The following is a 27,819-nucleotide window of genomic DNA, read 5'->3' as shown; positions in this document are numbered from 1 at the left end:
TTAACAGAATTCCCGGTATAAACTTTTAAAAATAATATCAGTTTTATTAAATATTCGAGAACGGACCCAGAGGTTGGATTTATACAGGAGGGTAACACGAAGGGATTTATTTATTTATTTATTTTCTCCTACTGGCTAAACAAACGTCATTCACTTTTTTTCTCTCTTTTTGTAATTTTCCCTCTTTTTTTTTCCTTTTTTGAAATTGGATAGGAACACTGACGGTGCTAAACATAAATATAAATACAGAGACCACAAATACAGCTAAAAATATTCACACAGAAACGGTCACAGTTTGTAAAATGCCATAATGACCCCCAGGATTCTTTAAATACAATTTGCCTGGGCTGGGCATTTGCTGGGGCAGAGGGGCTAGGCAGGGACTGCGAGGAGGCCCTGGGGGTTGGTGTGGGGCCAAGGCGCGCCCTCCTTGGGCCTCCGGCCCTCCCCGGCTGCCAGGCCGGGCCCTGAGGCCCTGGAGCAGAGGCCCCAGGCCCAGGAGCCGGCTGGCTCTCTGCACGGGGGGCGGGGGTGGGGGCGTCGAGGGAGTGGGGGTAGCCAGGTCCTCACTTGGAGGGCAATCTGTAGAGTCTGAGTTCAGGGTCCGAACCCCCAAGGCCTGGACGGGGAAAGGGGCTTGCAGAATAGCCGAGAACGAGCTAGCAAGGGAGCGAGGAGGAGGAGGCGCGTGGTGAAAGAGAGTTGTGCGGTGAGGAAGGGGGTCCAGAGCTGACTTTCAGGTCCACATTTGATTCCCTAATTTTGTTTTAGGGAATCAAAACACATCAATTGTGCCAGTGATAAATACAGAGTGTGTGATTAGGGGAGAGTTGTGGGGGGGAGCGAGGGAGAAAGGGAGAGAGGGGTGGTGGCAGGGACAGTCCTGGTCACTCTTTCTGCTTCTCCTCTTCTGTTTCTTCCCGCTTTTCCTCTTTTCCGCCCAGGCTGTCGGCGGTGGCCCCTCCGCCGCCCCCCGAGAGAGTGGATGTGAGATTAGATTCTTTTTTCCACTTCATCCGGCGGTTCTGGAACCAGATTTTGATCTGTCGCTCGGTCAGGCAAAGCGCGTTGGCGATCTCGATGCGCCGGCGCCGCGTTAGGTAGCGATTGAAGTGAAATTCCTTCTCCAGTTCCAGGGTCTGGTACCGCGAGTAGATCTGGCGGCCGCGCCTCCGGTCCGCTCCGTAGCCGACCCCTAAAGATCCGGGCACAAAACATACTAAAAGCAATCAGCAAAGCGTCCTCTGCAGACTGTTTTGCCTAGCAAAGTCCTGACCCTCCCAACCTGGCCAGCAGCTCACAGCCCCCTTAGGGCTCCAGTCTTCTCCCTTTTGCCCTGCCCCACACCCACTGGGGGTACAGCGAGGACCCCAACTTCATTCAGACCTCCCATAAGGTGGGACCTGTGTGTCCCAAAGAAAGGTGTGTGGTGTGGCGGGGCGGGGGGGGGGGGGGGGGGCGGAGCAAAAGGCAAACAGAAAGCTGCAAGTCTAAAAGCAGATTTTTGAAAAATCCCAGATAATGGGGATGAGGGCCCCCTTTCTCAAGGACTGGGCTCCCCCATCTCCCCAAGCATCCTAGTTCCTTGGAAACTTCTCCCCACTTATCTGCCTCTCCTTCCCCACTTATCTGCCTCTCCTCTCCCCCTCCCTTCTCTTCAGACTGACTCCACTTTGGGGGGCTCCCCTATCTTCTGCTCCCTCCCCTCATCCCCTGCCCTGTTCCTGCCCCCTCAGCTCGCCTTGGAGCCCCCCAATCCGTCAGGGGCCAAGGGGGCCAGGCCCCTGCAAGCAAGCGAGAGGCGAGCTGAGGGGGCAGAAGAGGGGGCCCTGTCTCGGCGAGGAGACGAGCGTGATTGTTTTTATGGGGCCATAAAAAACTCTCTCCGCCCGTTCTTCTAGGGAAGCCGGTCATAAAGCCAGTTCAGTTTATTTAATTTATATCTCGGAGCTGTAAAACTCACCACTGTGCGAATTCATTCGCTGCATCCAGGGGTAAATCTGGATACTGGCTTTCTGGTCCTGGGGCGCAGTCCTGCCCTGCTCAGAACTAAAATCCTGAGCGATTGAGGTCTGTGTGTTATGTCCTAAGGTGTTTTGTCTGCAGTTTGAGAGCATGTCTTTCTCCTGGTAAAAGGAATTAGATCCATAGTCATACGGCCCCCGGCTGGAACTGAACACGACATTCTCCTGTGGCGAATAAAAGGGAGTCGAGTAGATCCGGTTCTGGGCAACGGCCGCTCCATAGGTCGAGAAATGCCTCACTGGATCATAGGCGGTGGAATTGAGGGCGACGTTGGGGAGGACGTCCTGGCCCCCGGCGAGGTGGCAGGATAAGGAAGGGTTAGTGAAGTAGGAATTCATTCCTTTGCCTTTACCTGGTCGGGCTATGATTTCTTTAATATTTATTTCTGTCTCCAGTTTGTACTCGGAACTAGATGGTTATAGGGACGGCTCCAATCCAGGACAGACAAAATGACAAAGTCAGCTGACCCCCTCCCAGCCAATCGCAAGCCAGATGTCAAGAAGGGGGAAAAAAATCGCTTCTGCTTCTGTTGATTCCCTAGTTGAGACTAAGTGTGTGCTTTGAAAGTAAGACTTGGATTTCTTTTAAAAATATATATGTAAGGGAACTGGTTTGGTGGTGAAGGAGGGGTGCATGTACCTGAGCAGGGCCTTGGGACTCAGGGAAGGAGAGCTGTACTACCAGGAAATCTCTCAGCCCCAGCTAACTTTGCTGTGCTGTGGCCAGAGCCAGGGCTAGAGAAACCCCTGTATTTTCAATCTGGTTTCATCTTTTATATCTGCCCCCTTCTAAAATTACATCCTGATTTCTCCAAGGGAGGAACTCCCTCCCAGCATAGGAGGGGGTCCCCAGAAATCCTGCAGGAAATCCTGGTTTGACACTCCATGGAGTCAGTCCCATCACTAAACTAGTATTTTTTTCACCAATAATTAAAAAAAATCAAAAGTAGAAAGAAATTTCATAAAACCTATTCCCCTGAGTAAGTAGAGTGTGGCTGAGAGTCTTGAATGTAGTAGGGATGTGGGGAACAACTAGGTCTAAAGGGGCAAGACTTCAGGATACAGTGGCAGAGCTGGAGTGGGCAAATGGGCCAAGCATCTGCTCTCCTTTGCCTCCTGGCTCCCTCCTGCCTCCTCCTCAGGACCCCTCTTTTGGGAAAACTCTTCCAGCATTTTTGCCTAAAAGGGAAAATGTATAAAAATGCAATAGAAAAAGGAGAAAAAGAAGTAAAATGTAGGGAGGTGGCACCGGAGGGGGAGAGACAGAGAGAAAGAGAGAGAGAGAAAGGAAGAACGAAAACTCTGAGAATCTTTCTAGAGACATCAACTCCTGTTTATGTTGGTGAGAATTTATGATTTGGAGCCACTGAGGGCCGGTGGGGTAATTCACACAGGATCCAGCCAGAAAGAGAAGGCTGGTGGGGCTCTGATGGACAGTTAGCTTCCTGCAGGCTCAAGCCCCTGCCTTGGTCAGAAGCCCCCCTGCCCCCTCCAGACTCAGGGCACCGCCAGTGGAGGCGCCCCTGGACCTGAGCTATGAGGCTTGGAGACTTCAGAAAGGGGTTCTAAGGAGCTCTCACCCAAGTGCCAGTCACCCGTGGTGGGGATGGGCCTCTCAGCAGCCTCAACCCCCATTTTATTCCCCCATCTTGGGGCTAAAAAAAGGGAAGAGACGGTTACGAAAAGGCAGCTGAATCCGAGGCTTGTGAGGGAGCCGCAGTAGGCGAACTGAAACAGCGGAAAGTGTGCAGATGGGGGTTTTCTCCTGATTAGTCCAAACTTAATTTGATATCGTGATATAGGCTGAAAATGCCTTGAGTTGACAAAGAAAGGTGGTGGGGAGTGTGCAGGGAGCAGTGAAAGCTCATATTTCCCCCCCACCATTTTTGGGTGGGTTGCGGGGGGAAAGCTGGCTATAACAAGAACCCGGATGTCGCCGGATTTTATGATCTTTTCCTTCTGTGTAACAAAGCGGAGTAATCAATGGGTAGCAATAAAGCCATAAACGGGACTATGCTGAGAAAAAACTCGTTTATTCATCTTCTGTAACGTTAAGGTTTCCCTGGAGTGTCGCTAGGGGGGAAAAATAAAGTTTCGAACCCAAAAGCAGACAGTGTGCAGGAGCTGGTAGAGACAACATGTTAGTTAATACATGAACCTCGTTAGGGGGTTGAAGAGTCTTCCTGCCAGACAATTTGTGTTGGTTTTAAAAAATACGGCCCCAATCCTCTAGAAAGGACAGAAATTTGTCGGTATTTGGAAGGGAAGGGGAAAGACTCCAATAATTATAAAGGTTCCTCCTTCTAGACCACACTTTCTTCTCCCCAAGGAAATGAAGGGGAAAGGGTAGAGGAGGATTTTTAAATTAAGAAAAAATTTTTAGATGAGTTATCTCATTTTGGGGTGACTTGGCAGGTACACAAACATAGACACCAATGTGAGTTGCTTTTTGCCCTAGAATCCAGCTGTCCTCGAATTCATGGCATGCCTGAGCAGAGGTTTCCAACAGCTGGCTGAGGCTTCAGGCCCCCTGGAGGGCAAGAGGTGGGGGAGAGACAACAAGGCAGGAGTACTCTGGGGGCTGAGCTAGGGAACAAGTCAGTGCACCCCTGGACACAAGTAGCCTCTCTCAGAGTTCCCAGCCTCCTTTCTGCCCTAAGGATAGTGGTGTAACAAGTAGAAGAGGCCGGAAGAGAGAGTAACTCTGTCCCCCCCTCCCAATTTCAGAGAGAGATTGCTAGAGGGATAAATCATGTCAGTGATATTTCCTTCAAGATATTAAATTGTTGCAATGTACAACAAATTGAATGATGGAAGATAGGATGTCTTAATGAGGTTTCGCTTTCAATGAGTGTTGATTTTCTATGTATTTAAAAATCTCTTTTATGTCTGGGTGGGGGAGGGAAGGACCTTGGAAGAAAGAAGGGGCTTCTGGGGTAGCATGGACTACAGCCCCCAGCAAGGATGCCTAGGTTTCCTTGAGCCCCTCCTCAACCATGTCTGGAGAGGAAAGGGGCCCCAAAGTTGGGGAGATTCTCTACTGGGGCCTAAAGTCGGTGGGCTCAGGGAGGTTGGCGACCTGAGAAGCAGAATGTGAGCCTCAGCCCCGGAAAGTTAAGTGTTTTATGACGTCCCTAAACAGAGGGCAGAGACTGAAAGGTCTCGCCGATTTATAATGAACAGAAACCAGCTGCTGGGTGAAAAAGGCAGAAATGCTGGAAGGGGGAGAGAAGGGGAAACAGAAATACAAATAAATTCCTCCACTGCTTAAAGACTTTTGGCAAAATTAATTTTCAACACCTCCCCCCATTACCTTTCATTCCTGAGGAAAGAAGAAGCCCTCTTCTTTCTCCTAGATCTTTAATTATGCAGCTGAAATTTGCTGAAAGGATTCGCTCCAAGGGGGGAGAGCAGGTCAGATGAGCCCGATCTTCCCTACATTGGATTATATTTTCTTTTTCCCATTTCATGTTAATTTTATTTTTTGGCAAAAGAATGGCTGTCTATAGGGGGAAAGCTGGGACTTAGATTTTTCTAAATATATTTATATTTTCCTGTTAAATTTGTCTGAAAACAATTATGGAAACTCATCAGCAGAAGCAAGAACAGATGTTTTATTAAAACTGCAGTTGTGCTCTGTAAATATGCACAAGTCTTGGGAAGGAGAGGAGAGAACTTGTTCTTTGTTTCTATAAAACAAGCCTAGAGAAATCAGAAAACACTACCCCCCAACCCCATCAGGCTTGCAGGTCTCCTTGCTGCTGCTCTGGCCCCTTGGCCTCCCGAATCAGGCATTCGGAAGGGGCTTGGTGTCCAGAGCAGATGTTCACTTTCAGAGAAGCCTTAATTAGTGGATTCAAAAACAGAATTCAAAAAACACAGAAAAAGAATACGGGGAAAAGTTGCCACTTGCTTCTCCAGTCCTCTCCAATGCAAAACACATGCTTTTGATAGTGCTAATTATAGGAGAGAAATTTACTGCCTGTGCCTTGGACCTGAGTGGGGTGCAGTCACTGGCCTGGAGTCCCCAAGGATAAGGGTGGCATTGCAGCCTGGGCACTTGGGAATTTCCCTAGGCAAGTTAAATGCTACCACTCCAGCCTTACTCCCCTTTAGGCCAGGGAAAGGCTGGGGGCCTGTGAGCTCTGAACTGGGGAAAGGGTGGGTGGGTCTGGACCCAGCCTGAAGAAGTTCGTGGGCAGGCCTCACCTTGCTGGCTTTTGCTTTCCACTCAGCTCTGGGAAATATATTAATTTCTTGGGGAGGGATATTTGAAGTGAGAGGGATGAGATCTGGAATTTTTATTTGGGGACAATATTTTCCAGAGGTCCTCCTTAGTTGTGTTCTCCCTGTCTCCTCTCTCTCCCCAGATCCCCTAACTCTGCGCGGATGTTTGTAACTCACCAACCCTCGCACACAGATACACATACTCCATTCCTGGCTGCCGCGCCGCAACTACAGCTCGGTGCCTCCGGAGGCTGCTCAGGGACCCAAGCACTGGAGCCTCAGGACTCAGTGCTCAGCCTCAGCGCTTGGCCTGGGTGCTCAGCTGCCTGGACGAGACCGCAGCTGCCCGACCCTGCCCCCACCACCCCCAAGTCTCACTTTTCTGAGCAAGAGAAGAACGGTTGCCCCGCTGGCTCCTTTTGTGCCACTGGGCGAGGGCTAAAATCCCTCTTACGGAGAAAGCCGAGTTTCAGTAATTGCTCAGCTCCCCTCATAATCACACTATTTGGTTAAGGCTTTGCTGTTCTGGAGCGACTGCTCAGTTGGCCCAATTGGTCTATGATTAGACTTTTTTATTTAGAAATTAAAAAATAAATTCTACTCCAAATGCCTGGTGTTTTGTGTAGAAATAAGCTCCTTTGATCTCCATGGAACTCCTAGTCAAAGGATCAGATCGCAAAGAGCCTCCTGGTCTGCCAGAGAACCTGAATGCAGGGAATGCTGTTTGGGAACACCAAAGCATGGCTCACCTAAGGGGCTTCCAGTTTCCCATAGATATGATGGGGGAAGCTATCTGAGCACACACCTGCCCCCCCAACACACACCGCATTCCAAAAAGGAACACTCCTCCTTTCAAAGTTTAGGCATGGAGAAAAGTGAAATTTGACACATCTAACACGGAAATGGATCCCATTTGGGGGTGCTAATATTTTGGGGACAGGGCCGGGGCTGACCAGTTCAAGGGAGCTGGGGATCAGCGGGGGCGGGGGGGAAAGGAGGAAGAGGGCAGATTGGGCATGTTAAGCTCCTGAGAACTGCCCCCAAACACCTCCGAGGCCTGCGCTGGTGACTCCTCTTTTGAGCTAAGAGGTTGAGAGGCTACCCGAGCTGCTTTTGCTTTATTACAATTAAATGGAGAAGAAAGGTATATGGAGGGGCTCTGCTAACTCATGTCACATTTCCTCTCCTCCCTCTTTCTTTCCAGATTTCTGCCTGACCTTTCCTTACCAGCACTTCACTTATTGCTGCTACCATCAGCAGATACAAACTCTAACACTGGCATCTGTTTGGCTTCTCAATTCACTTCTCTGACTTAAGGTTAAAACGTAAAATAGGTCCCAAACATCTCTACCCCATCACACTCAGCCCTGAGCCCCCTTCCAGCTCCATCTGGAAAAAATCATTTCTGGCTTTTTGGGGGCTGGTGCCCAAGCCTCCCACCTCTATTCCAAGCAGCTGAGTATTAGCTGAGGAGGGGGCTTGGGGAGTGCCTGGGGACACAGCTCTCTGTGAGCTGGGAATGGGGAGAGAGCTTAGACGCCTAGGGACACTTGAGGGGGCAAAGCAAGTGGCCCTGCTTGGCCCAGGAGAAAAATTAAAATGCAGAATATCCAGAATATTTTCAGCCCCCAGAATAGGGCCTCAAGAGGATGTCACATGAGGAAGAGGCCGCAATACAGGGTGTGCTGCTCTGCGCTGGGTCAAAGGATCCCCAGCCTCCTGGCTTCTTCTATACCCCTCCACATGAAGCACTGCTTGAACCCATTTGAGAGGTTCATGAGAATTATAAAATTCAGGAACTGGTATTATGACATCACAGTGAGTTGTCATATAGAAATTGTAAATGTCCTACCAGTTATGCATGGCAGGAGTTTTGTGTGTGGGTTCCCGCCCTCCCTTCATGTTTTTTTCTTTCCCCCTCTTTCTCCCCCTGGTCTAACTTCTCCTGCTTGAAAATAAGATGTTGTTATGTTCTGGAACAATACGCCAACAATAAAACAGCATCCTCATTTCCCTATAAATAATTTTATCCTTTATTGTTTGCAGATCTGAAAGAACCATTTAATCTGTGCTGGCAAAAAGAGAGAGAGAGAGACTGGGAGGGGAAAATTAATTTCAGAAATGAGAATATTACTTACTTCAATGACACTCTTTTAAATTTAATAGCTAGGAGCAAAATTAAAGGCCAAAAGCCAACTATCTGACTCTACACCTGGCGGGATTGGAGACATATAGGATCTTTAGCAAAGGGGCAATTTAATTTTGTAGGATTTGCTTAAATTCACCGCAATTTTGGGGGGCTGAGGAGAGGGAGTGTGGGAGGAGAATGACATGCTATATCTAGCTTTATGAATCCACCAGCATTACCCTGATTTAAAACCCAACAACCGGTGTCTCAGGGAAACTCCTGCAGAAAGGAGTGGGGTAGTGGGGCACTGGGTTGATGGGGGTGGGCTCAACTTTCTCAATGAGTGTGGCCCTCTTAACCAAGTGGTCACCAGGGGAAAGAAGAAAAACCTAGGCAAGGGAAGGGCTGCTCAGAAGTCTCTCCACCACAGGGACACCCAGAGGTTTATGGTGTCCCCATAATTCCCCTGACCCTATAAACAGCTGCCCTGTTTTAAGGCTATTTCTGCTTCCTCCCCTCCGAAAAGGAGAATGCAGGAGCTTGTGAGGGCAGGAGGGGGTTGCTGGAAAGGGGAGGGAGTTCGGGGATAGCGCTGCACTTTGTTCTCCTGGGCGAGTTCGCTGGTTTGGCGGGTTTCTGACGCAGGGTGGCAGCAGACAAAACAAGTAAACAACTCACAGACACAATAAACAGGAGCGGCTGCGGCGCCGTGGCAGAGGCCGTGGGCTGGGCGAGGGGCACAATCCTGGGGTAATGTCACCCCAGTGCCTGGGGTGACCAAGGCCCAGAAAGCCTAAGGCTGCCCTCCTTGAAGGGCGGGAGGAAGGTGGAAGAAAGCTGCACACCTCTTGGTGCAGCCTGTCTGGACAAGAGTCTTGGGAGGAACCCGATCACCTACAGAGAGTAGCGGAAAACCCCTCCAGCCCCACTCTGGTCCCTGCTTTCTTTTATGGGGTTTTCCACTGACATTGATATTTCCCCTCTGCTCTGTCTTTTTGTGTCTCTGGAAGGGAAAAAGGCTGGGAAAGGAGGCTCATCAATTCTCAGCCTCGGTAGCCCATACTCAGTCCTCCAGGCCACAGGCGGCGGGCCCAGCGTCCTCTCCCGTGCTGCCCGGACCAGCCATCTCCCTGACCAGGTCTTGCCCTGGCTCAGATAGCGACGAGGATTAAAACGCAGTTCATCCAGTAACCAGATCTGGGTATTTGGGAGACCTTAGAGAACTCCCAATCTGCCGCCACGGATGCAGGCAAATCGGGCTGGGGTGGGGTGAGCGGCCGGCTGGGGCAAGCAGGGGGAGAAACAGATATTCACTGCATCCCTACTCCTTCTGGCTTGCCTTTTCCACAAGCTTCTCCAAGCACCCTGGCCAGCAGCCGCCCCAGATCACTGTCCAGAGGCCACCTTATTAACCACTCTGATCCCTTCATTGCTCCAGTGAGGCTTCCAGCGCCAGGGCCCTGACTACTCAGAACTGCTTGCAGCCCTACCATGCCCGTGAAAAGAATCCCGCAGAACTCAATTTCAAGACAACTGGTCTCCCTTGTAAAATAATTTCTAAGTTGGGAGAGTTTGCCAGGAGGTGTGGAGAGAAAGCAGAAGGGATTTAGTATTTCCCCAGTCCAGCTGCTCGGGCAACAAAAGCAATAAGGTCTGAGAAAGCCTTTATGGCATCCATTGGTTACTGGAACCCGCATACTCCGATTCCAGTGCGCACATATTTCCAGCAGAGCAGGCATAGAAGGCCTGCTCAGTGCACCCCGTGCCTCCATGAGCCCACTCTCATCTAGTGAGGACTAACAAAATTTTGCATGCACATAAAGTGGTATTTGAGCGAATATAGGCATGGTAATATACAATTAACCACCAAGGAAATATGAGTCTGTATATATTCTGCATAAGCCTGAGTCTGTACATTTAAGCCTGTATATAATAAATATATAACACTCCCAAGCCTGGTTTCAGAACACAGCCAACCCAACAAGGTCGCCTTCTCCAAACAAGGTCGCATTCTGTCGGGATCACAACTGTCAGACCAGGGAGAGAAAGGGTTTGCTCTGCCCAATTCTCCTTAGCTAGGAACCAGCACATGAAATACAGCGGATGGCAGGGCTGACAAAGCCCCTTGTAAGGGGGGCAGGCAAGCCTAAGGGTGCCCAAAGAGTGGGCTCAGAAGGGGAGGCTCCAAGGAATGTTGCCAGGCCCTGACCCACAGATTCAGTGTCTCTGCCCCGGGTGTGCGCAGAGTCCTTGAGCCAGATTCTATTCTCAGCCACCCTGGCTATTATTAGATAATCACAGAAGGGCTCTCCTGCAGGAAGGACCACGTCAGCAGGGAATGTGGCCTGCAAGGAGGCTAAGAGTTGCCACTGGTGGGTCCTCTTGTGCTTCTATTTGAATGCCAGAGAGGGAGAGAAAGAAGGAGAAGGGAAAGAAAATCAAAAGTAACTGGGAAGCAGAGAGTTGGTGTTGGAGTCCACTGGGGTCCAGTTTATCCCCTGGCTAAAGTGGAAAATGAAAACAGAGGGCCGGTCGCTGCTGCTATGCCTTCTCTGCTTGCCTCTGTCTTGTAAGGATGGGTCTAGGGGTGAAGGGCATAGGATGGGGGTGGGGGAGCTGCAGGGCTGTAGCCAGGAAGGGACAGAAAATCAATTAAAATATTATATAAAGACACCTCAGGATGGTGCTGTTAAGCGGCCAACCTCGAACTCTAGCACCCCCAAATCTCGCTGTGGGCACACTCAGTGAGCTCATTCTAGGATTAAGAGAAATACCCCAGCCTCACCCAGGCCTGCCCCTCGGGTGGGAGGGGGCCTTTCTAATATTCTAGGTGAATCTCCACTGGCCTGAATGGCCTTCTGTGGAAAAGGTTTTCTTTCGGGGGCGGACAAAGGACACTTGTGTTCCCCCCCATCAGCGGCCATCCACAAGGGCGGGGGCGGACAAAATGCAGGCGAAAGAGAGAAATAGAGGCCTCACCGGTCGGCGATTCCCACATTACGCCAGGAGAAAGGCTCCCTTTTTCGGGCCTCTCGGGCCCCTCCTGTGTCCCACCGCACTCCCTTTGCCCTTTTCAGGTCCCACAGACTCCGGGTTCCGGCCTGCCGCAGGCTGGATCCGCGGGGCGTCAGCCACTGGGCCGTGCCTGAGCGGCGGGAGAGCGCGTGGCAGCCGGAGCAGGCGGCTGGCTGGGCCCATTTGGGGAGAGCCAAGCGCTTTTCTCGATCGTAAACAAGGAACGCGAAATTAGCCCCTCGTCAGACGCCTCTGCCGACACACAAGTCCTACTGGGGGTGGGGGGGGGTGGGGGAGGGGGAGAGAAAATGCCATTTCTTCCCGCGGGAGAATACCTCAGAGGCCTTTATGGTGGCTGCGAAAGGGGAATTTTGGGGGGGCAGAAAAGGAAGGGAAGTGGGTTGTGGGGGGAGGGGAGATAAAATTCACCGTCAGCTCTGGCCCAAGCGGTTTGATCTGAATGCAAACTGTATTTTCAAAAATTTGATAAAAACAGGTTTCTTCCCCCATCCCCGCCCCCCCACAGGCGATGGGTCAGGGTTTAAACAGGAAATCGTGGAGCGATCCCCTCCCCCACTGGGACTTGGCGCAGAATCCCAGTCGCGCCTCTGGGAGAGGGTGGGGGTAGGGGGGGTGTCTTGGCTTAGATTGAAGGTAAGTCTGGCCCCCAGGTTCTCTGGGACCTCGTCTGGAATATGCTCCCCCACGCCTCCGGGTGTGTCTGCCTGGGTGTGTAGGCGTTTGCGTGTGCGTCGCCGTTTATAAACAGAAATTCACACTTATGGGGCCGCCTCAGAGTCTCGGACCCAGGCCGGGGAGCAGGGCGGGGTCATATATCAAACTGCAACACATTCAGTGCCACGTACATTTGAAAGAAATTAAGCCACGGTGTTACGAAACCATATGCGTCGGGTTAAGACTATACAACAGGCCATTAGCACCAATTATTAGCGAGATCCCGAGTGCCCAGGACCCTCCCGCCACCCCAGGCTGACGCTCCTACCCCATAAGCCAGCAGCCCCCGGAATCCTCACTGCCTCCACAGCACCTAGGAGACTCTGCCAGGAAGACTGGGCCTGTCCCCGCCCAGCCTAGGGCCTTCCCCATTCCCACCTCCGCCCCAGGCGAGGCAGGTCCTAGCCCAGAGCAGCCATGCGTGGCGAGCTGGCATCCCGGTCCAGTGGGCATCCCAGCTGGGATGGCCGCGGTTGGGGGTGAGGGGCGCCGGACCCGGGAAGGGAAAGCCGGTAGGCCTCTTTTCTCCGAGCACAAGATGGCTTTTGAGTACGGCATCCCCCACCCCCACCCTACAACCTCCACCCTCCACCCAACGCAGGGCACCTCCCACCCTTCCATCCGCCCGAGTGGGGGCGGGAGCAAGGGGTGGGCAGACGCTCTCCTTTCGGCCGAAGCGCCACCAGCCTCCCCACTAATTGCCAATTAACAGGCCCCGCCGGCCGCCTAGCTGCGCCGGCTTCCTGCTCGGCGGCCCGGCCCTGGGCTCACACTGCGCATGTGTGAGCTCTAGCAGTCGCGCTCTCTGGGAGGGAGGGGGCTGCCAGACAGGGAGGGGAGGCTGGAAAGTTTGTTTGGGGGTTGGGGAGCTGACTTTGCTTAGGGGGCAATGGGCACAGCCTCTAGGTCCTCTCTCCTGCCTGGAGCTTGAGCTTCCAGTTCCGCTCCGACTCAGTTCCATTAGCCAAGAGGCCGAAGATCTATAATAAGCAGGTACTGACACAGTGGGCAGCAGAGAGCTGGCGCCCTAAACCGCCGGCTTGAGCCCCACAGGTGCTGTTCCCTTGCCTCCCCACCCCCAACTTGGCACACAGTGACATCAGAACAACACAATCGCCCAACTACCAGTTACCAGTATTCCAGTTTAACCCCATTTCTCTCCGCCCGCCAATTTTCCTCCCCATAATTAACTACGCGCCCACCCTCTCGCCAGCCCCCTCTTCTCCCTAACCAAGACAAGCCGCTGCTGTCCTTATCTTGAAACCGCCATCCAGCTACGGACCATTAGTTACATATTTGAACCAATAAGGAAACACTTACCGAGCGCTGCTGTCACTCTCCCTCTCTCCCTCTCTCTCTGCCTCTCTCTCTCCCACTCTTTCTCGTCTTCCCTCATTCTGTGCCGCTGCCGAGCCTGTCTCAGCTCCACACACACACATATACTTTATATAAATTCAAAAATAAAAATAATTATAATCATCCAAAAGCCAAACAAAATTAAGGAGAGTTGCAAGAAGGGGGCAGGAGGAAGAGCCTGGGAGAGGGGAGGGGCGGAGGCATCTGCAGCTCCCTAGCTCAACTCCTGCTCCTGCATTCTCCTGCCCCTTGGGGGCCAGAGGGTCGGGAAGGAAGAGAGAGATGCCCTCAACTTCTGTCTCTCCCCTCCCATCCCCACCCTCACCAGCTGCCCCCAGCTTCGGCAACTCCACCTGGGAGGGAAAAAAAATTAAATGGGGGAAAAATAATTATTAATCAGATTAATTTAAAAAAAATACTGCTAATGAAGGGAGCGCCCAGCGCAGGTTTCCCTGGCAATGGTTAGGCTCTTACAGGGAGGACTGTTCTGCGGAGCGCTCGGAACGGACAAACCACAATAAAAAGTTCACGTTCATGGATGGAATCCACATGACTTCTTGTGGCCAATCCAACTTGTGAGTCGATCGTAAACTTTTATTACTCAGCTGTAAATTTTCTGCAAACAACCGGGAATGCGATGCATTTGTGTAGCGTGTGCAAATGGGCGCCGCGGTCGCCATGTTTACCCAATTCTCTCATAGAGGGAGCATCCCCGGACCCCCACCCCACCCCTACCCCCACCCACCGCCCACTCCCCACGGGCCAGGCTGCTGCAGGCGAGCGCAGAAAGAGCTGAGGGCGGACGCCCAGACGAAAGAAAGCTTCAAGCACTGAGGGTCGGTTGCCTCTCCTGGCTTGCCGAGTTTTAAATATTGTCCTTAATAAATGGGGGCATTAAGGTTGGATCAAGGGGAATTCAAAGCTTTGCAAAGATTTGTGGCCTTGAGGCAGTGATGGCTGGTGAATTGCAGGGATTGAAAGGGTGCCTCCCTACCCCTACCTTTTTTGTTTTTTTTTTTTAGTAAGAGAACAACATCCCCTCTTCTATGGGGTACCCCTGAAAGCCCCTACTCCACCCTAGACAGGAACAGTAGTCGAAGACCACTGGCAACCACCCAACCAAACCTGACCTGGAGTGGTCTGAAGAACCTAGGGGACTAGACCTACCCTGGGCAATCCTGCAGTGCAGCAGGAGAGGTGAGAATTGGGGGCAACTTCTAGGACCCTCAAAACGACCCTCATCCCCGGGGTCCCTTTCTTAGAGAGAATGACATTTTCCCCCAAGACCGTCCCTAGTTTCCCTTCCCAGTTCAAATGGTGGCTTATTTGAAATCTTTTTACAATTAAAAATAAAATTAAAGCCCAAGATCTTGGTCTCTACTTCCTTTTTGCGGGGAGGGGTGCAAGGCAGTAAGCCTTTTGGATCGTGTCAGATTGCCCACACCCACCTGCCTTTCTCAGAAAAATTTCCTGATTCAATGTCTGGGCAGCTGGGATGTACTAGCGAGGCCTGAAAAAATAACCTTTTACTGCCCTGAATTCCACCTTCTGTGCTAAAATTTCGAGCAGTCTGTTTTTCCAGACCCCTAATTTTGAAGGTGAGTCCAGAATAAATTCCCGCATAGAGACTATTTGCCGGGGGAGGGGTTGCAGCCAGGTCCCTCTCCCCACGTGCTCGAGATTTGAAGGCCGTCAGCTCTCCACTTGGTCCCGCATCAAGCTGGCATGGGAATCTCAATGGCTAGGTGCCTCAACCCTGACCAAGAGGGGATACCTCATGCCTTCCCCAAACTTCCTCCATAGTAAGCAAAGCAGTTCCCTAGGCCGGATGCAGGGACCTCGTTTCTTTTTACAAACCCACCCATAAATTTTATAACAGGTAGTTAAAAATTACGACAAGGAAGCGCTGGCCCAGCTTTTCACAATGGGCAGCAGGGAGAATGGGACGGCGCTGCGGGCAGCTCACCGGAAATTTTACTTCTAGACTGTGGCACAACCTGTCCTGAATTCTCCCTGGTTGGGACGGGGTAACTTTCCCAGCCAGCAGGCAGTCATTAGGGCATCTTATCTGGGGAAGATAAGACTGGGGAGACCAAACCACTCGCCTATCCAAGGGTCCCTCAAGGAGCCCTTCAGGACGCTCACTACCTCTCTCACCCACCCCCAGATCTCTTGCAGGTCCGCACCTTCCTTGGCTGATGAAATGAGGGAGTGGGGAGGAAAAAAAATTTAATCCAAAGAAACGAATTTGCCCCCCAACTTAATAGCTGCATTATTCCAGCTCTACGGTTGAGATTAGAATAATAAATTCAAGGAGCAATGAGCGAGATGCTTCAACTCAGCATTTTGAAAGATACTATTTTTCACAAATCACAAATGGCTTTCGGAAGCCACTTTGATTGGCTAATAAAAAAGTAAAGAATGGGAGAGAAAGTCCTATCTGCAGCAGCCGAATGGTCCCCATTCCGGTAATGGGACGGCAGGAGCATTTGGGAGGACGCGATTCTAAAGAGAGCGCATCCCGCTCACAATTACGTTCCCCCATAAAACGGGTTTTTACCTCCATTTCTTTCCAAACGAGAAAACAGAGGCGGTGGGCAGGAGGGGTGGGGGAGCGGGTACTGCATGAAGGGGTGGCTGGGGCTCCCTCGGCTTAGCCCTCTCCATGCCTGGCATTTCGAGTAAAGCCGGGCGCCAGACGCACCCCGCCCTCCGACGCGCCGGGCTTGGGGCCACGGACATTGCTGAACAGGACAAGGGATGAATGGGACATTTGGTGTGGGGAAAAGGCAGAGAGGCCCTTCGGAGCCATTTAATGCTGGGTTCATTCCGCTAGGCTACTGGGACAGATATTTTTATTAATAGCAATCATAATTCCACGTTTAAAAACGAAACGGGACCTCAGCCATCCCTAGGAGTATGGAGGACACGCCTGTGGGAAGGCCCGAGGTCTGAGCGAAATGCCCTCTTTTCTGGCCTCTCTGGTGGATAGCTGGTGTCTCCCACTGAGAACAGGGGTTACCTGGCTGGTGCCGCTGCTCACAGCAGGGACCCCAGGTTAGAGCAGATTTCCCGGAGCTCCTGCTCAAAGCTGCCCCAGCTGCCTGCAGCCTGTGCTTCCAATTTACAGCCTTTCTCGGGCTGCAGGAGTCCCCTATGAAGGAAGCCCGACTCAATTCTCTACTCAGGCCCGATTTTCAGGCCCGATTTGCATGGGGGCCAGTGACTGGGACCTGGGTGAAATTCCACAAAACAAGAGTTGGCCTGGGCCTAGGTCTGGGAAAATCATTGACCAGGAGCTAGACAGATGAGGGGTGGGGAGGACAGAGAGAGAGAGAGAGAGAGAGAGAGAGAGAGAAAAGAGAAAAAGAAAGAAAGAAAATCTGGCCTCAAAAATATTTCAGCCTTTGGGGGTCTGGTTTTTAAGACCAGAAGATCCCTCCCCTCCCTTTTCCCCTCTCCTGACTGAGTCAGAAGACTTGTATCTCTGGAATTTGGGGTTATTTGACCAGAATCTTATTGGCATAAACAGAATTTTTAAGTCCAGGACTCTCCAGAGAAAAGTGAGAGACCCTTCTACCCCCTGGGTCCCTGAGCCTTCAATTCTTCATTTTGGGGAATGAAGATACCAATAAAGACGCCCTCTTACCCCACTGTGGCTGGGGTGGCAGGCTGTCCACTCAGCAGGCCCATCCTCCAGGCCAGTGGCCCACACTATGGGGGCTGGGTAAGTTGCCCAATTGCCAAGGTGAAGTGGGGAGTGGACTTCAAACCGCCTGAATAGAAATTGGAGTGGACGCAAGTGGGCTGAGTGACAGTGATGACAATCTTCCTGTGCAGAGGATTGAATTTGAATTTCAGGATGTGGGCCCAGGCTGGTCGCCTACGAGCTCACTTACTTTCCCCTTCCTTTCTCCTCTCCTTAAGGCTTAAGCTTCCTCATCCTCCATTCTTAGCATCCCCCATCTTCAGGCATCTTCAAGCAAGCCCTGCAGACAGGCCAGCCAGTTGCCTTGAGCCTCACACATCCCCACCCGGTTCATTATTCTAGTGCTGGGTGCTGGATGCTAAGGTCTGGCCACAAGGGGCATGTGGAGATCAAAAGGAATCCCACTATCTCATCCTCAGCCCCAGACCCTGGAAGAAAAAGTCATAGTTGCATAGGGCAGATTCTTTGTCTGGGCCCAGCCCAAGGCTGAGGAGGAGGAGGGTGGATGAGTGAGGAAATCTTTCTTCCCATTGGGATCCTGGCATCTGGAAACCCACTTTGTTTGGAGCCAAGATTCCCCCAAGGGCATACCTATAGACTCCTTCCTCTCTCAACCAATGGACTGTTCCTTTTCTTCCTCCCCTCAAGCCCTCACCCCTTTCACCTGCCCTCCCAGGCCAGCATGCTTTCTCAATTCTCAGGCTTCTCTCTACGTGAGTTTCTGAACCCCAAAGCCAGAGCAGTGAAGCAGACCTTTTCCGGAGAGTTGGACAGGGGGATAAGGAGAGAGAGGGTAGAGAAAGGGGAAGAGCTGTGGAGAAAAAGCAAGTCATTCCAGCTTCTATTATTTTTCCTCTTTTTTTTTATTATTATGACTCACGTATACAATACAAAGTACTTGGACCAGGAACAGGGCTGTCGGGACACAAAATCTACATTCATAGCTGGACATAAAGACAAATGACAAAAAATTATTATTATAGATATATTTTTAACGTTTTGTTTCTTTCGAGCACATTGCATAAACAGAGAATTCAAGACAGAGTTAACTATACATTCAGTGCAATTTAGTTCTACTCTACTGGGGTTAGAAGCACAATAAAAGCGCACAGGACTGGCGGGCTAGGCAGTCTCAGTTGTTGGGTTTTCTTAGTGAAATAAGCAGCAACAAACGACAACAAAACCGCATTACGAATACTCTCAAAGCAGGATTTCTTTCTATAGGTAGTGATAAAATATGCTGGAGGTTTCTTTCTTTCTTTTTTTGATTTTTATTTTTTTCTCTTTTTTTCTCCTATAGCAGGATTTTAAAATTTTTCTCTTTTTCTTTTTCAAGATTATTGCAGGTTCCCTTTAGGTAGTATGTTTGAGATTTATTATTATTATTTTCATGATTATGGTGATTTCTGAGCACTAACACTAATGCAGCTCAGAGGAAGCCGGGCCCAACAGAATAGAAATCAAACAGCGAAGGAGAGGAAGGCATGGGCCCGAGTGACCATGGGATGGTTAGGTAGGATTTTAGAGGCGACTGCAGGCTCCTATCTACCCTTCTGGAAATGGGGGGAGGGGAGAGACCCACATCTCCTTCAGGTTTCCATCAGGTTCCTAGAGAAAGTCAAGGGGGTTTTCTAAGCAGGGAGCCCTGGGGAGGGGGAGGGGGAGGGGATATTCCTTGCTTTTTTCCTTATTTCTTTACATTTGTCTTCCTTTCCTTCCTTTCCTTTCTTCATTTTTTTTCTGTCCTTTCCTTTTTAGAAAAAGTACATCTAGTACACTAGCCTTAGCATAAAAACAAAACCACAAGTCCTTTTCTGCATTTCGAGGGGGCTCCCCTCTAAAATAAATACCAGAGAAGCAGGGAGGTGGGAGTGTGGCGAGAGACAGACCGAGGAGCACGGAGGCCAGGTCTCAGACCTTAAAATCCAGGAAGGACTCAGAAGGCTGGGGGCAGGGACAAGTGTGTGTGGGGCAAGGAGTGAGACAGAGAGTCTGAACTTTTCACTGTGTCTCCGTCTCCCCCCTCCAGCCCCCAAACAAATAAAGAGCAGGGGAAGTCCAAAGGTAATAAAACCAGAGCTGCAAGTATCTGACAGGTAGTTAGAGTTGTGAGTGTCATTCTATTCTCTATAAAAGCAAATGACAGTCGTAAACTTCTCAATTTATCTGCTACCATAAAACGAAACTTCAAGGGAGTTGCTAAAGGGGGGGGTCTTTCTTTTTTGCTTAGTCCTTGTTTTCTTCCTTTTCCTCCTCTTCTTTCTCCTCTTCCTCATTTCCTTCTTCCTCCACCTTCTCCTCATCTCGGGCTCCCGGCAGTTTATCCTTGTTGTTCTCCTTTTTCCACTTCATCCTTCGGTTCTGGAACCAGATCTTCACTTGTCTCTCGGTCAGTCCCAGGGCATGAGAGACTTCAATCCGACGCTTTCGTGTCAAATAAGGATTAAAGAGAAACTCCTTTTCTAGTTCCAAGGTCTGATACCGGCTGTAAGTTTGCCGTCCACTGCGCCTCCCCGGAGCTGGACAGAAGAAAACCCCAGTCTGGTTACGTTTGGGTGGGGGCTTGGTTTTCCTTTGCCACTCTTCCTCCTCTAAACTCCCCTCTCTGATCTCCTCAGTTCCCCTCCCCTCTATGGAAAAGGCTAGAGCAGAAGACAGACAAGGGCAGGAAAGTTGGGGGATTGTTTTGGTTTGGCTTCACCTTGGGAGGTGGGGTGGGGGTGGGGGCTGGGGTCTGTTTGGAAACTGGGGCCTTTCAGGGGCTGGGGGAGCCCTGTAGAATCTCCCCCACCAGGCCTGTAATCCTAGGAACTGGCCTTTGCAGATTTGTTTACAAGTGCAGCATGGCATTTAGTGAGCAAGCCTGGGGACAGAGTGTTTCCGAAAGAAAGGAAAAAAAGCTGGGGGTAAAGAAGAGGGGCTCTGCCCACTGCCCTCTCCTTGTCTCTCTCTGCCTAATGCTTTTCCAATAAGAAAAATAATTGATCTGCTGGAATGTATCACCGCTCTGCCTGATTGCTAACTGGAGACCAGGAAATAAATCATGGGCCATCCCCGCCGGAACTTGTCGCTTTATCGCTTTCCCCTGTACTTCGAAATTGGGCCATGAGAGGCCACCCTTGGAGGGGCTCATGACCTAAGCTACTCTGCAGGTCTCAGGGAGACCCCACAAGTCCTTGATTGGGGGGGTGGCTAGGGTCTTCTGGACCTCGGGGACCCCTAATCTCTATGGCCCCTCTCCTTTTGAGCACTCTTTTTTCCCCCTCCTCTCAGGCTCCCCTGTCTTCTCCAAACTGGGGGAAGTATAAAAAAGTTGGGGTAATGGCCCTCAGGCTGGTTCTCTGAGAGGAGGTTGTGGGTGCCCTAGAGAGCCAGAGAGCCTGTCCTTAGAGTCTCACCACTCTCCGGCTAGGGCAGAGAAACAGGGGTCTCCCTTTGCCCCAAGACAGCCTGGCCAGTGTCCTGGACTCTAGGCTCCCTGCCTCTAGAGAAACTGGTTTGTTCCAAAGGCTGACAGTCTCAGGGTACTCAGGGTACCATTCCCAGCCACCTCCCCAACTTTGACTTTAGAGATGGGGAGTGGGAGAGTCAGAGAGAGACAGACAGACAGAGATGGAGAAAACGATTTTTAACCCTTTGCGGCCACACACCAGCTTTCTCCCACCTTCACCCCAATCCCCTAAATGTTCTAGGCACCCCCTCCCTGCCCCGCCCCAGCGGAGCCTTCCCAACCTCGAGAAACCCACCCAGGCACAGGCACGGGGGTGGGGCGGGAGAGACCCCAAAGCCAGGAGAAAAAGCGAGGGCAGACAAAAAGGAGGCGAGGGAGGGGGGGAAAACCCCGGAGCGCGGGAGACCAAGGGGGAAAGAGAAAAGGCTTCTCACCGTGGGGTCTCATCCATGGAAACATGAGGCTGGGAGACGAGTTTTGATTTAAGTGGCCTTGTCCTTCGCTACTGTTAGTGTTGGCGGAGGATTTACAGTCGGGATATTGCACCACGCTCGCCTCTTGCTGAGCCCCATAAAGGGACTGTCTGGGGAGCGCCTCGTAGCCATAGAATTTGGAGGCGTCTCCGTGGCAGCTAAGCGAGCACGGGTTCTGCTGGTAGCCTGAGTTGGAGATGCCGGAGGTGCCGTGGTGGAAGAAGTCTTGGACGTGGTGCGAAGCGTGCTGGAAGCCGGGCGCCGAGCCGCCAGGCCCGTACACCAGCGCATGGCTCCTGCCCACGCTCTGAGGGAACCGGCAGTCGTAATAGGCCGGTTCCAGGGACTCGCCGCCTTTGTATTTGGAGAACAGGGGGTTGACGAAGTAGGAGCTCATGCTGGGTACATGAAAACCCGCGGCCCCCTCCCCTCTAGCTCACAAGTACCCCGCCCGGTACCCCCGAAACTCCCCTCCCCCCGGGACCGAACCCCAGGCCGGCTGGCTCCCCGGGACTGGGCTGGGCTGGGCTGGTGGGCTGGGGGCTGGGCAGGTTGGGGGGCGCCTCGGTGCTGAGCTCGGCCGGATCAGCAGAGCTCCCGGCGCTGGGGTGCGGGCGGCGGCGGCGGGCGGCGAGCGGGCGGCGGCGGCGCTCCTCACTGTCGGTAGGTAGAGCTCGCGCTCTCTCACTTAGCTCTTTCCTTTAACAGCCCAGGCGAATTCCTCAGACTCCCGGCGGTGGCGGCGCTTACACGCGATTCGCGTTCATCAATCCACGACATGAAGACAGGCGAGAGAGAGAGAGAGAGAGAGAGAGAGAGAGAGAGAGAGAGAGAGAGAGAGATGGCGGGGGTTGAGGGGTACAGGGCTGGGGGGACCTGGAGGAAGGGGAGGGGAGGAGAGGGGGAGGGATGGGGGTGTGTGGTGTGTGTAGGGGGGTGGTGAGCCAGCCCCAGCTAATGGCTGGGGCCAGTTTTCCAGGGTACGAATTTACATGTGAAGGTGCCTCTCGCCCCCAACCTCGCTTCTCTTTTCCTTCTTCTCAGAGAGAGAGAGATACCTGAGCCAGCAGGTCAACCCAGGTTACCTCAACAGGTATAAGACCTCCAAGGGGATGAATACCTGCAAGCCAGAGCAGGGCCCCTAACCCAAAAGATGGGCTTCCTAGGGGGTCCCTAAGTCTGGAGACTTTGAGGAGGAACAAGCACACCATACCACCAAATAATTCAGGCATCAGACCCTCCATCCCCTGGCCCCTCCCCAGGGTCCAAAGCTGTTCTGTCTTCTTCCTTAGATCCAGGAAACTCTCTTGCTACCTGCTATGGTTTGAGGAGAGGGTCAGAGGCGGTGGGGCTGGGGAAAACTCCATATACCCAGTCAGGGCCACACTGCCCCTTCAGACACCAGCCCCTGCATGGAGCAGGAAACCCAGGCAATGGCCACAATCTTGGCTAGGGGCTCTGAGAGCAAAGCTGCTTATGGAAACTAAAAGGAAAGGGCAGCTGTGTGTCCCTGGTTTCTAGCTGGGCTGATTCAGGACATTTCTTCTTAGGAGACTATTTGCATCTGAGTTGGAGGGGACTGGAGCAGGCCTCTTACTTGTCCCCACATACCCCCACGCCATAGGAAATGCCAGCTCAGCCTGGTGGGGCCCCTGGCTTCACTGCAGCCCCCTCTTCCCCAGGCAGGCTGCCCAGGCCAGGATGTGGATGGGAACTGTCAACAGACACTCTTTAAATATTTATCCACACTTTCTCTGGAGGGTTCCCCCATCCCCAAGACTGAATACATTCAAGTTAATTCTAATGGATTAAAGAACCTTAGTCCATCAGCACCCTTCTCTGGCCATAAGTGTGTACAGTGATTTGGGCTTAACACAGACAGAGAGAAAAAGGGAGAAGGTGAGAATACATGCGTGCTGTGTGCATACGAATGAAAAAGATGAGTAAGAATTATTTTTCCAGTCCTCTCCCTCACCAGGGTGTGAGGCTGTTACACCCAGGAAATCCTGGAGCACACTCAGGACACACACACACTGTACGTGCTACTTTTCACCCTGAGACACATCAAGTCCATACTCAGTGTAAACTAGCACACACATGCCTGGAAGCATCCCTGCCACCTCACAGACACTGTACACACATGTGCACACCCAGGCACACATGCACACATGCCTGACAAACACAGATGCATCTTTAGGTCTTTGCATTATTAAAGCAAAATGCTACCTGTTTTTCTTCCACATCCTGGGGGTTTCAGGGTTGGATGAGGAAGGAGGTGGTTAGGCAACCAGACCTTTTCCTTCCCCATCCGGAGCCCAGCTCTGGAGATGGAAGAAGGAACGGCGGTTCAGGGCAGGATGGTTTAGAGAGAATTAACACCTCCCCCCACCCAACCCAGTCCCCCTATTATCTAAGTAATTGCTGGGGAAATGGCCACTCTCTGTCAAATTCCCAAAGGAGATTCACTGGTGCAGGCAGCAAGAGCTCTCTCCAGGATCCCCTGCATTTAGGGAATCCCACCCCCATCTCAGGAGCTGCCCAAACTCTTAGACACCCAGAACTCTGGCATTGGAACAGCAAGAGGGAAGGGTCAGAAGAGGGCTGTGCCAGGGCTGCAGGCCTCCCTAGGGTCCAGAACAGTGGCGGTCAGGACAGGGCCTCTCTACCCCTACCACAGCTCGCTTCAGCCTTGGCTCCAGCCCTGCCTTTTCTGAGCCTGCTCTTCGGGTGCTGCGATGAACAGAGTGGACTCTGGGCTCCCAGCATCTGGGTCACTGGAGACTGTCATAAATACTTTCTCTTCCCAGCCTGGAAAAAGGAGGCCCAGAGGGCTGGATCCGCTCTGGGGCCTGCGCCTTATCATTTAGGGGGTGGGGTGGGGGGATATTTCGACATTTTATGGTCCAGCGAAAACCCTGCCAGAGAGCTATTCTTCCGGGCCTTTGTGTCTTGGAATGCGACTGTCCCTAGTGTGCCGCCACCGCCGCCTGCCCGGAGAGCCCACCAGTCCCGCAACCCCTGGCCGGACTTGGTTTCTCCTTTTGGGGGTCCCTCACCGTTCTTTCATTTGTTTGTTTGCTTTCTTTTACACGTTATCTGCTTTATTTCGCTCCCCGAGCCTGGAAATAAAGGAACCGAAAGCAGCCATCCTCGCCGAGGCCGTCTCTGTCCCTCTCCCCGAGGCCTGCACCGCCCTCATAGGTACCACGGATTTATGTTCGTTTGTCCGGGTCATTCTGCCTTTTTGTGTTAATTACGCGCTGCCTGCTTTGCACTTATCTCCTCCACAAAGCGATTATTTTTGATGCCTGCCCTCCTGAGCCTTCCGAGCCCGCTGCCAGAGCGAGGGCCCATCTCCCGCTGCCACTCGCGAATTATTTACACCTCGCAGGTGAGAGGATTGATTTGCTCAGAGCCAGTGGGGCCGGGCCGGCCGAGGCGCGGGGCCTTCTCGCAGCGGCTGCGGGCCGGGCCTCAAATGTCAGTGCGGCCAGGGCGGCCCGGGGCACCGCCGCCTCTAACATTGAGCAACAGCGCCACCTCGCGTCCATTTGGTCCAATGCAGTCCGGCTGGGAAAAAGCTAACAAGAGGTCCCAGGCTTGCCCCAAAGGTGGAAAGTGGGAGGAAGGAACCTCCAGATGGGTGCGCAGGAGAGAGATTTCCCGGAAGGGAGTTGCCCCAGGACTGTTGTTCTTTTGTTTTCTAAGTTCTTGAAATAAAACCTTGTGAAAGGTTCCACACTGTTTTCTCTTTTTGTTACCCTCCCTTCTCCAATTAAGATACTTTAAGCAAAGCAACTGCCGCGATCTCCCCCCATTCAGGCGCATTTCTGGGCTTGGAACATCTCCACGAACGCGGATGCACGCTCTGAGGCTCCCACGACCACTTGCCCGCGGCGCGCACCCTAAAGTCCTCCCTCCTCTTACCCTGATGCTGGCCCCGCACCGACTATTCCGCCGCCGCCTGCAGGACTTTGGGGAGGGACTCTGACTTCTCCAGGCTGTTTGACCCCTGGTTTGTAGCCCATCCCTCTCGCGCGCGCGCTCTCCACCTCTCCCTCTCAGCCAGTGAGGTCCTGTTCTCCGTGGGCCATAGACAAAACATTCCTATAATCCGATTTCAAAGGAAAGTGTCCACCTTATTTAAACCATAAAACAATTAAGCCCAGACGTCTAGCCAGCTCCGCGCTGCTGTTTTGTTCGGCCCCATTCAGAACCCAGAACAGGGAGACAAACAGCGCCATAAAAGTGGCATTTCGGGGCTGCGGAAATGTACCTATCCGCTGCCTTCCCAAGTGGAACAACCTTTAGGGTTTTGTGATTCTGACAAAGGAGCAGAGGAGAGGTGGGAGAGGAAGATTAGGGGAAGAGGGCGTTTGCTAGCCCCTTTCTACCCCCAGCTTTCATTTCTTTCCTCAGATGCGTGTTGTGTTGTTGTTTTAATTCGTAAATGATAGCGAATAAAAAATGATTCCAATCCTGACCTGCAGGCTGGGCTGGGATTGAACAGTGGGCCGGGCCGGGTGGGCCTGTTCTGCATCCCATGCTTTCCTCAGGGTCCTCCAAGTCCGCGGCCCTCCTTCCTGCCCGCAGTAAGGCTGCTCAGGCCGGCTGCAGGAAGCAGGCCGCGCTGATGGACGCTGAAGGGAGGCGACAGGGCCTCGGAGCAGGGGCGGGGTGGAAGCCCGGAAACGCCGCTCTCGGTCTGGGAGAGAAGCCCGCATCCCAGCGCTCCCGACCAGGGGAGAGAGGGGTGTCTTGGCCTTCACTGGGTGGGGAACAGGAGTCAGAGTTCCAGAACAGCAAAATGGCCAAAAAGAGGTGTGAGGAAGGAGAAAAACTATAGGCAAAGCACCTTTCAAATGGACCAAGAAAACAATGCTTCTGGAATTGGGGAGGCGGTCTCCTAAGCTCGAAAGAGGAGCTGGTGCTTCAGCGACTGCGAAGTCCCTTGTTGCGACTTGATTGCCCCCCAGTATTATCGAAACAAAATTTTCACCCCTTCCTACCTTCCTCCAGCCACCGACTTGGAGTTTTTAATAGAAGGAGAGAGTAAGAGATTCAAATGATGGGGAAGGGGCTGGTCCCTACAAGTGTCTCACCATCCTGTAAGGTGATGCTACCGGGAGCAGCACATGGGCTGGGGTCTCTAATTATTTTTTCACGGAGTATCCCCCAAATATTCAGAGCGACACCCTGCACCTTTGGCAGAATGGGCAGCTTGAGATATTAAAGGACTATATTTCAAGCAGTCTGATTTTAATAGTTTCCAGATTGGGGGATTTCCGAGAAAGGGGGCGCTGGGCCGAGGCATACCCGGCAGCTTGTGTCTGCTTCTGATTAGCAGATTAAAACTGCTGGTTCTAGGAAGGCGCTCTGGGGTGCAGTACAGCCGATCAGCCCCACCGGGCTGTTACACACACATCCCCACATCTTTGCACTTGGGGTCCCACAGCCACCAGGAAGCACCCCACTCCTGGCTAATCTCTGGCCAGCTTCCTTGGGCCTTGGGCACACCATTCCCCAGAAGTGCTGCAGCTGCACAGCGTGACCCAGTCACCCCCAGACAAACATTCAAACTAAACACCAGAGTAGGGGAGACAGAGATTGGAAAGAAAAGAATTAGGAGAAGGGGAGCGAGGAGCTGAGACTGCATTGAGAAGTAGAAACTACATCTAATTCTGATTGTATTGGCTTTGCCGTCTTTCTCCTTCCTTCCTTCCTTCTTTCCTTTCTTCCTTTTCTTTCCTCTCTCCTTCCATGTCCCATCTCTTCTCTCTCACTCTCTGTGTTTTTCTTCTTTTTCTTCCACTGCAGTCCCCAGTGCCTGTCCTGCTCCCTGAGGCCTGCGTGGCCTTCCTCCTAGTCACACACCCCCTCCCAGCCTTCTTTCCCAGCCATCCCTGGAAGCACCAAAGCACCAATGCAGCCAGGCAAGAATCCAGCCTGGGCCCTGACCCAGCACCTAACTTTCATCTTCACCTATCTCTTCCCTCCAATCTCATGTACTCATAAATTATTACAATTAATTACAGCCAAGGAAAGCCATTCATGCCGTGCCTCTCCCGCGCACTCCATCTAGCCACCAGGAAACTTGTAGGCAGCCAGCCGGGGCAAGCACAAGCTGGGCCTGGGCCTGGGCCTCAGCAGCCTCCACCCCACCCCCAGAGCCCCCCACCCCTCCCTGACTGGAGAGAAGCAGCAGCAGGCATTTGCCCTTCCAAGGTAGAAGGAGCCCATTCTCTGGCTCCAGCCTCCGCTAGACGACTTGAGCACTTGCCTCCTCCACAACAGCAGACTGGGAACCACAGGGAGGAGAAATAACGAGAACTGGATACAGCTGGGTTTCTGGTTTTTTAAGTGACTTCAATATATTAACACAGGGCTGTTCTACCATAACAAACAGAAGCACGTTACAGGATGGACGCTGGGGACGAACGCTGGGGATGAGAGGGAACACTATGTACAGCCCAAGGCGCCGGCCTGCACGGGCCCGACCCGGCCCTCGGCATGGTCCCCAGCCCTCGCCCCTCAGCTCCTGGGCTGGGAATTATTATCATGTATGTGTGTGTGTGTGTGTGTGTGTTTTTTTGTACAAAATCTGCACGCAGAGTGCCCCAGGCCTGGGGAGGGATGACCTGGACCAAATACGATACAGGGAAAAAAAATAGAAATATAGCGATTCAAGTACTGGCTTCTTT

General features: G+C 52.2%; 2 protein-coding genes across 5 annotated transcripts; both read right to left on the bottom strand.

The window, feature by feature from the left end:
• Positions 1 to 18: 18 nt before the first annotated feature.
• Positions 19 to 27,772, bottom strand: HOXC6 (homeobox C6). 4 transcript variants are annotated; one of them, XM_054442410.2, is made up of 3 exons: positions 25,603 to 27,772; positions 1,964 to 2,309; positions 19 to 1,195 (listed from the first exon to the last, which is right to left on the bottom strand). In XM_054442410.2, exons 1-3 carry the CDS (start codon positions 25,840 to 25,842, stop codon positions 888 to 890), a joined length of 894 nt encoding a protein of 297 aa, XP_054298385.2. In that variant the 5' UTR covers positions 25,843 to 27,772; the 3' UTR covers positions 19 to 887. The 4 variants fall into 4 exon arrangements, with proteins under 4 accessions (XP_054298385.2, XP_063528861.1, XP_054298384.2 ...); XM_063672791.1 differs by lacking the exon at positions 25,603 to 27,772 and adding an exon at positions 25,046 to 25,106; XM_054442409.2 differs by lacking the exon at positions 25,603 to 27,772 and adding an exon at positions 25,046 to 25,066 and having other exon boundaries at positions 19 to 1,219.
• Positions 18,039 to 25,019, bottom strand: HOXC8 (homeobox C8). The gene is made up of 2 exons (XM_054442414.2): positions 21,080 to 25,019; positions 18,039 to 19,713 (listed from the first exon to the last, which is right to left on the bottom strand). Exons 1-2 carry the CDS (start codon positions 21,513 to 21,515, stop codon positions 19,421 to 19,423), a joined length of 729 nt encoding a protein of 242 aa, XP_054298389.1. The 5' UTR covers positions 21,516 to 25,019; the 3' UTR covers positions 18,039 to 19,420.
• Positions 27,773 to 27,819: the final 47 nt, after the last annotated feature.

Source organism: Pongo pygmaeus, chromosome 10, assembly GCF_028885625.2.
Source record: "Pongo pygmaeus isolate AG05252 chromosome 10, NHGRI_mPonPyg2-v2.0_pri, whole genome shotgun sequence".
Taxonomy (NCBI): Eukaryota; Metazoa; Chordata; class Mammalia; order Primates; family Hominidae; genus Pongo; species Pongo pygmaeus.
This window is presented reverse-complemented; position numbering and strand designations above follow the sequence as displayed.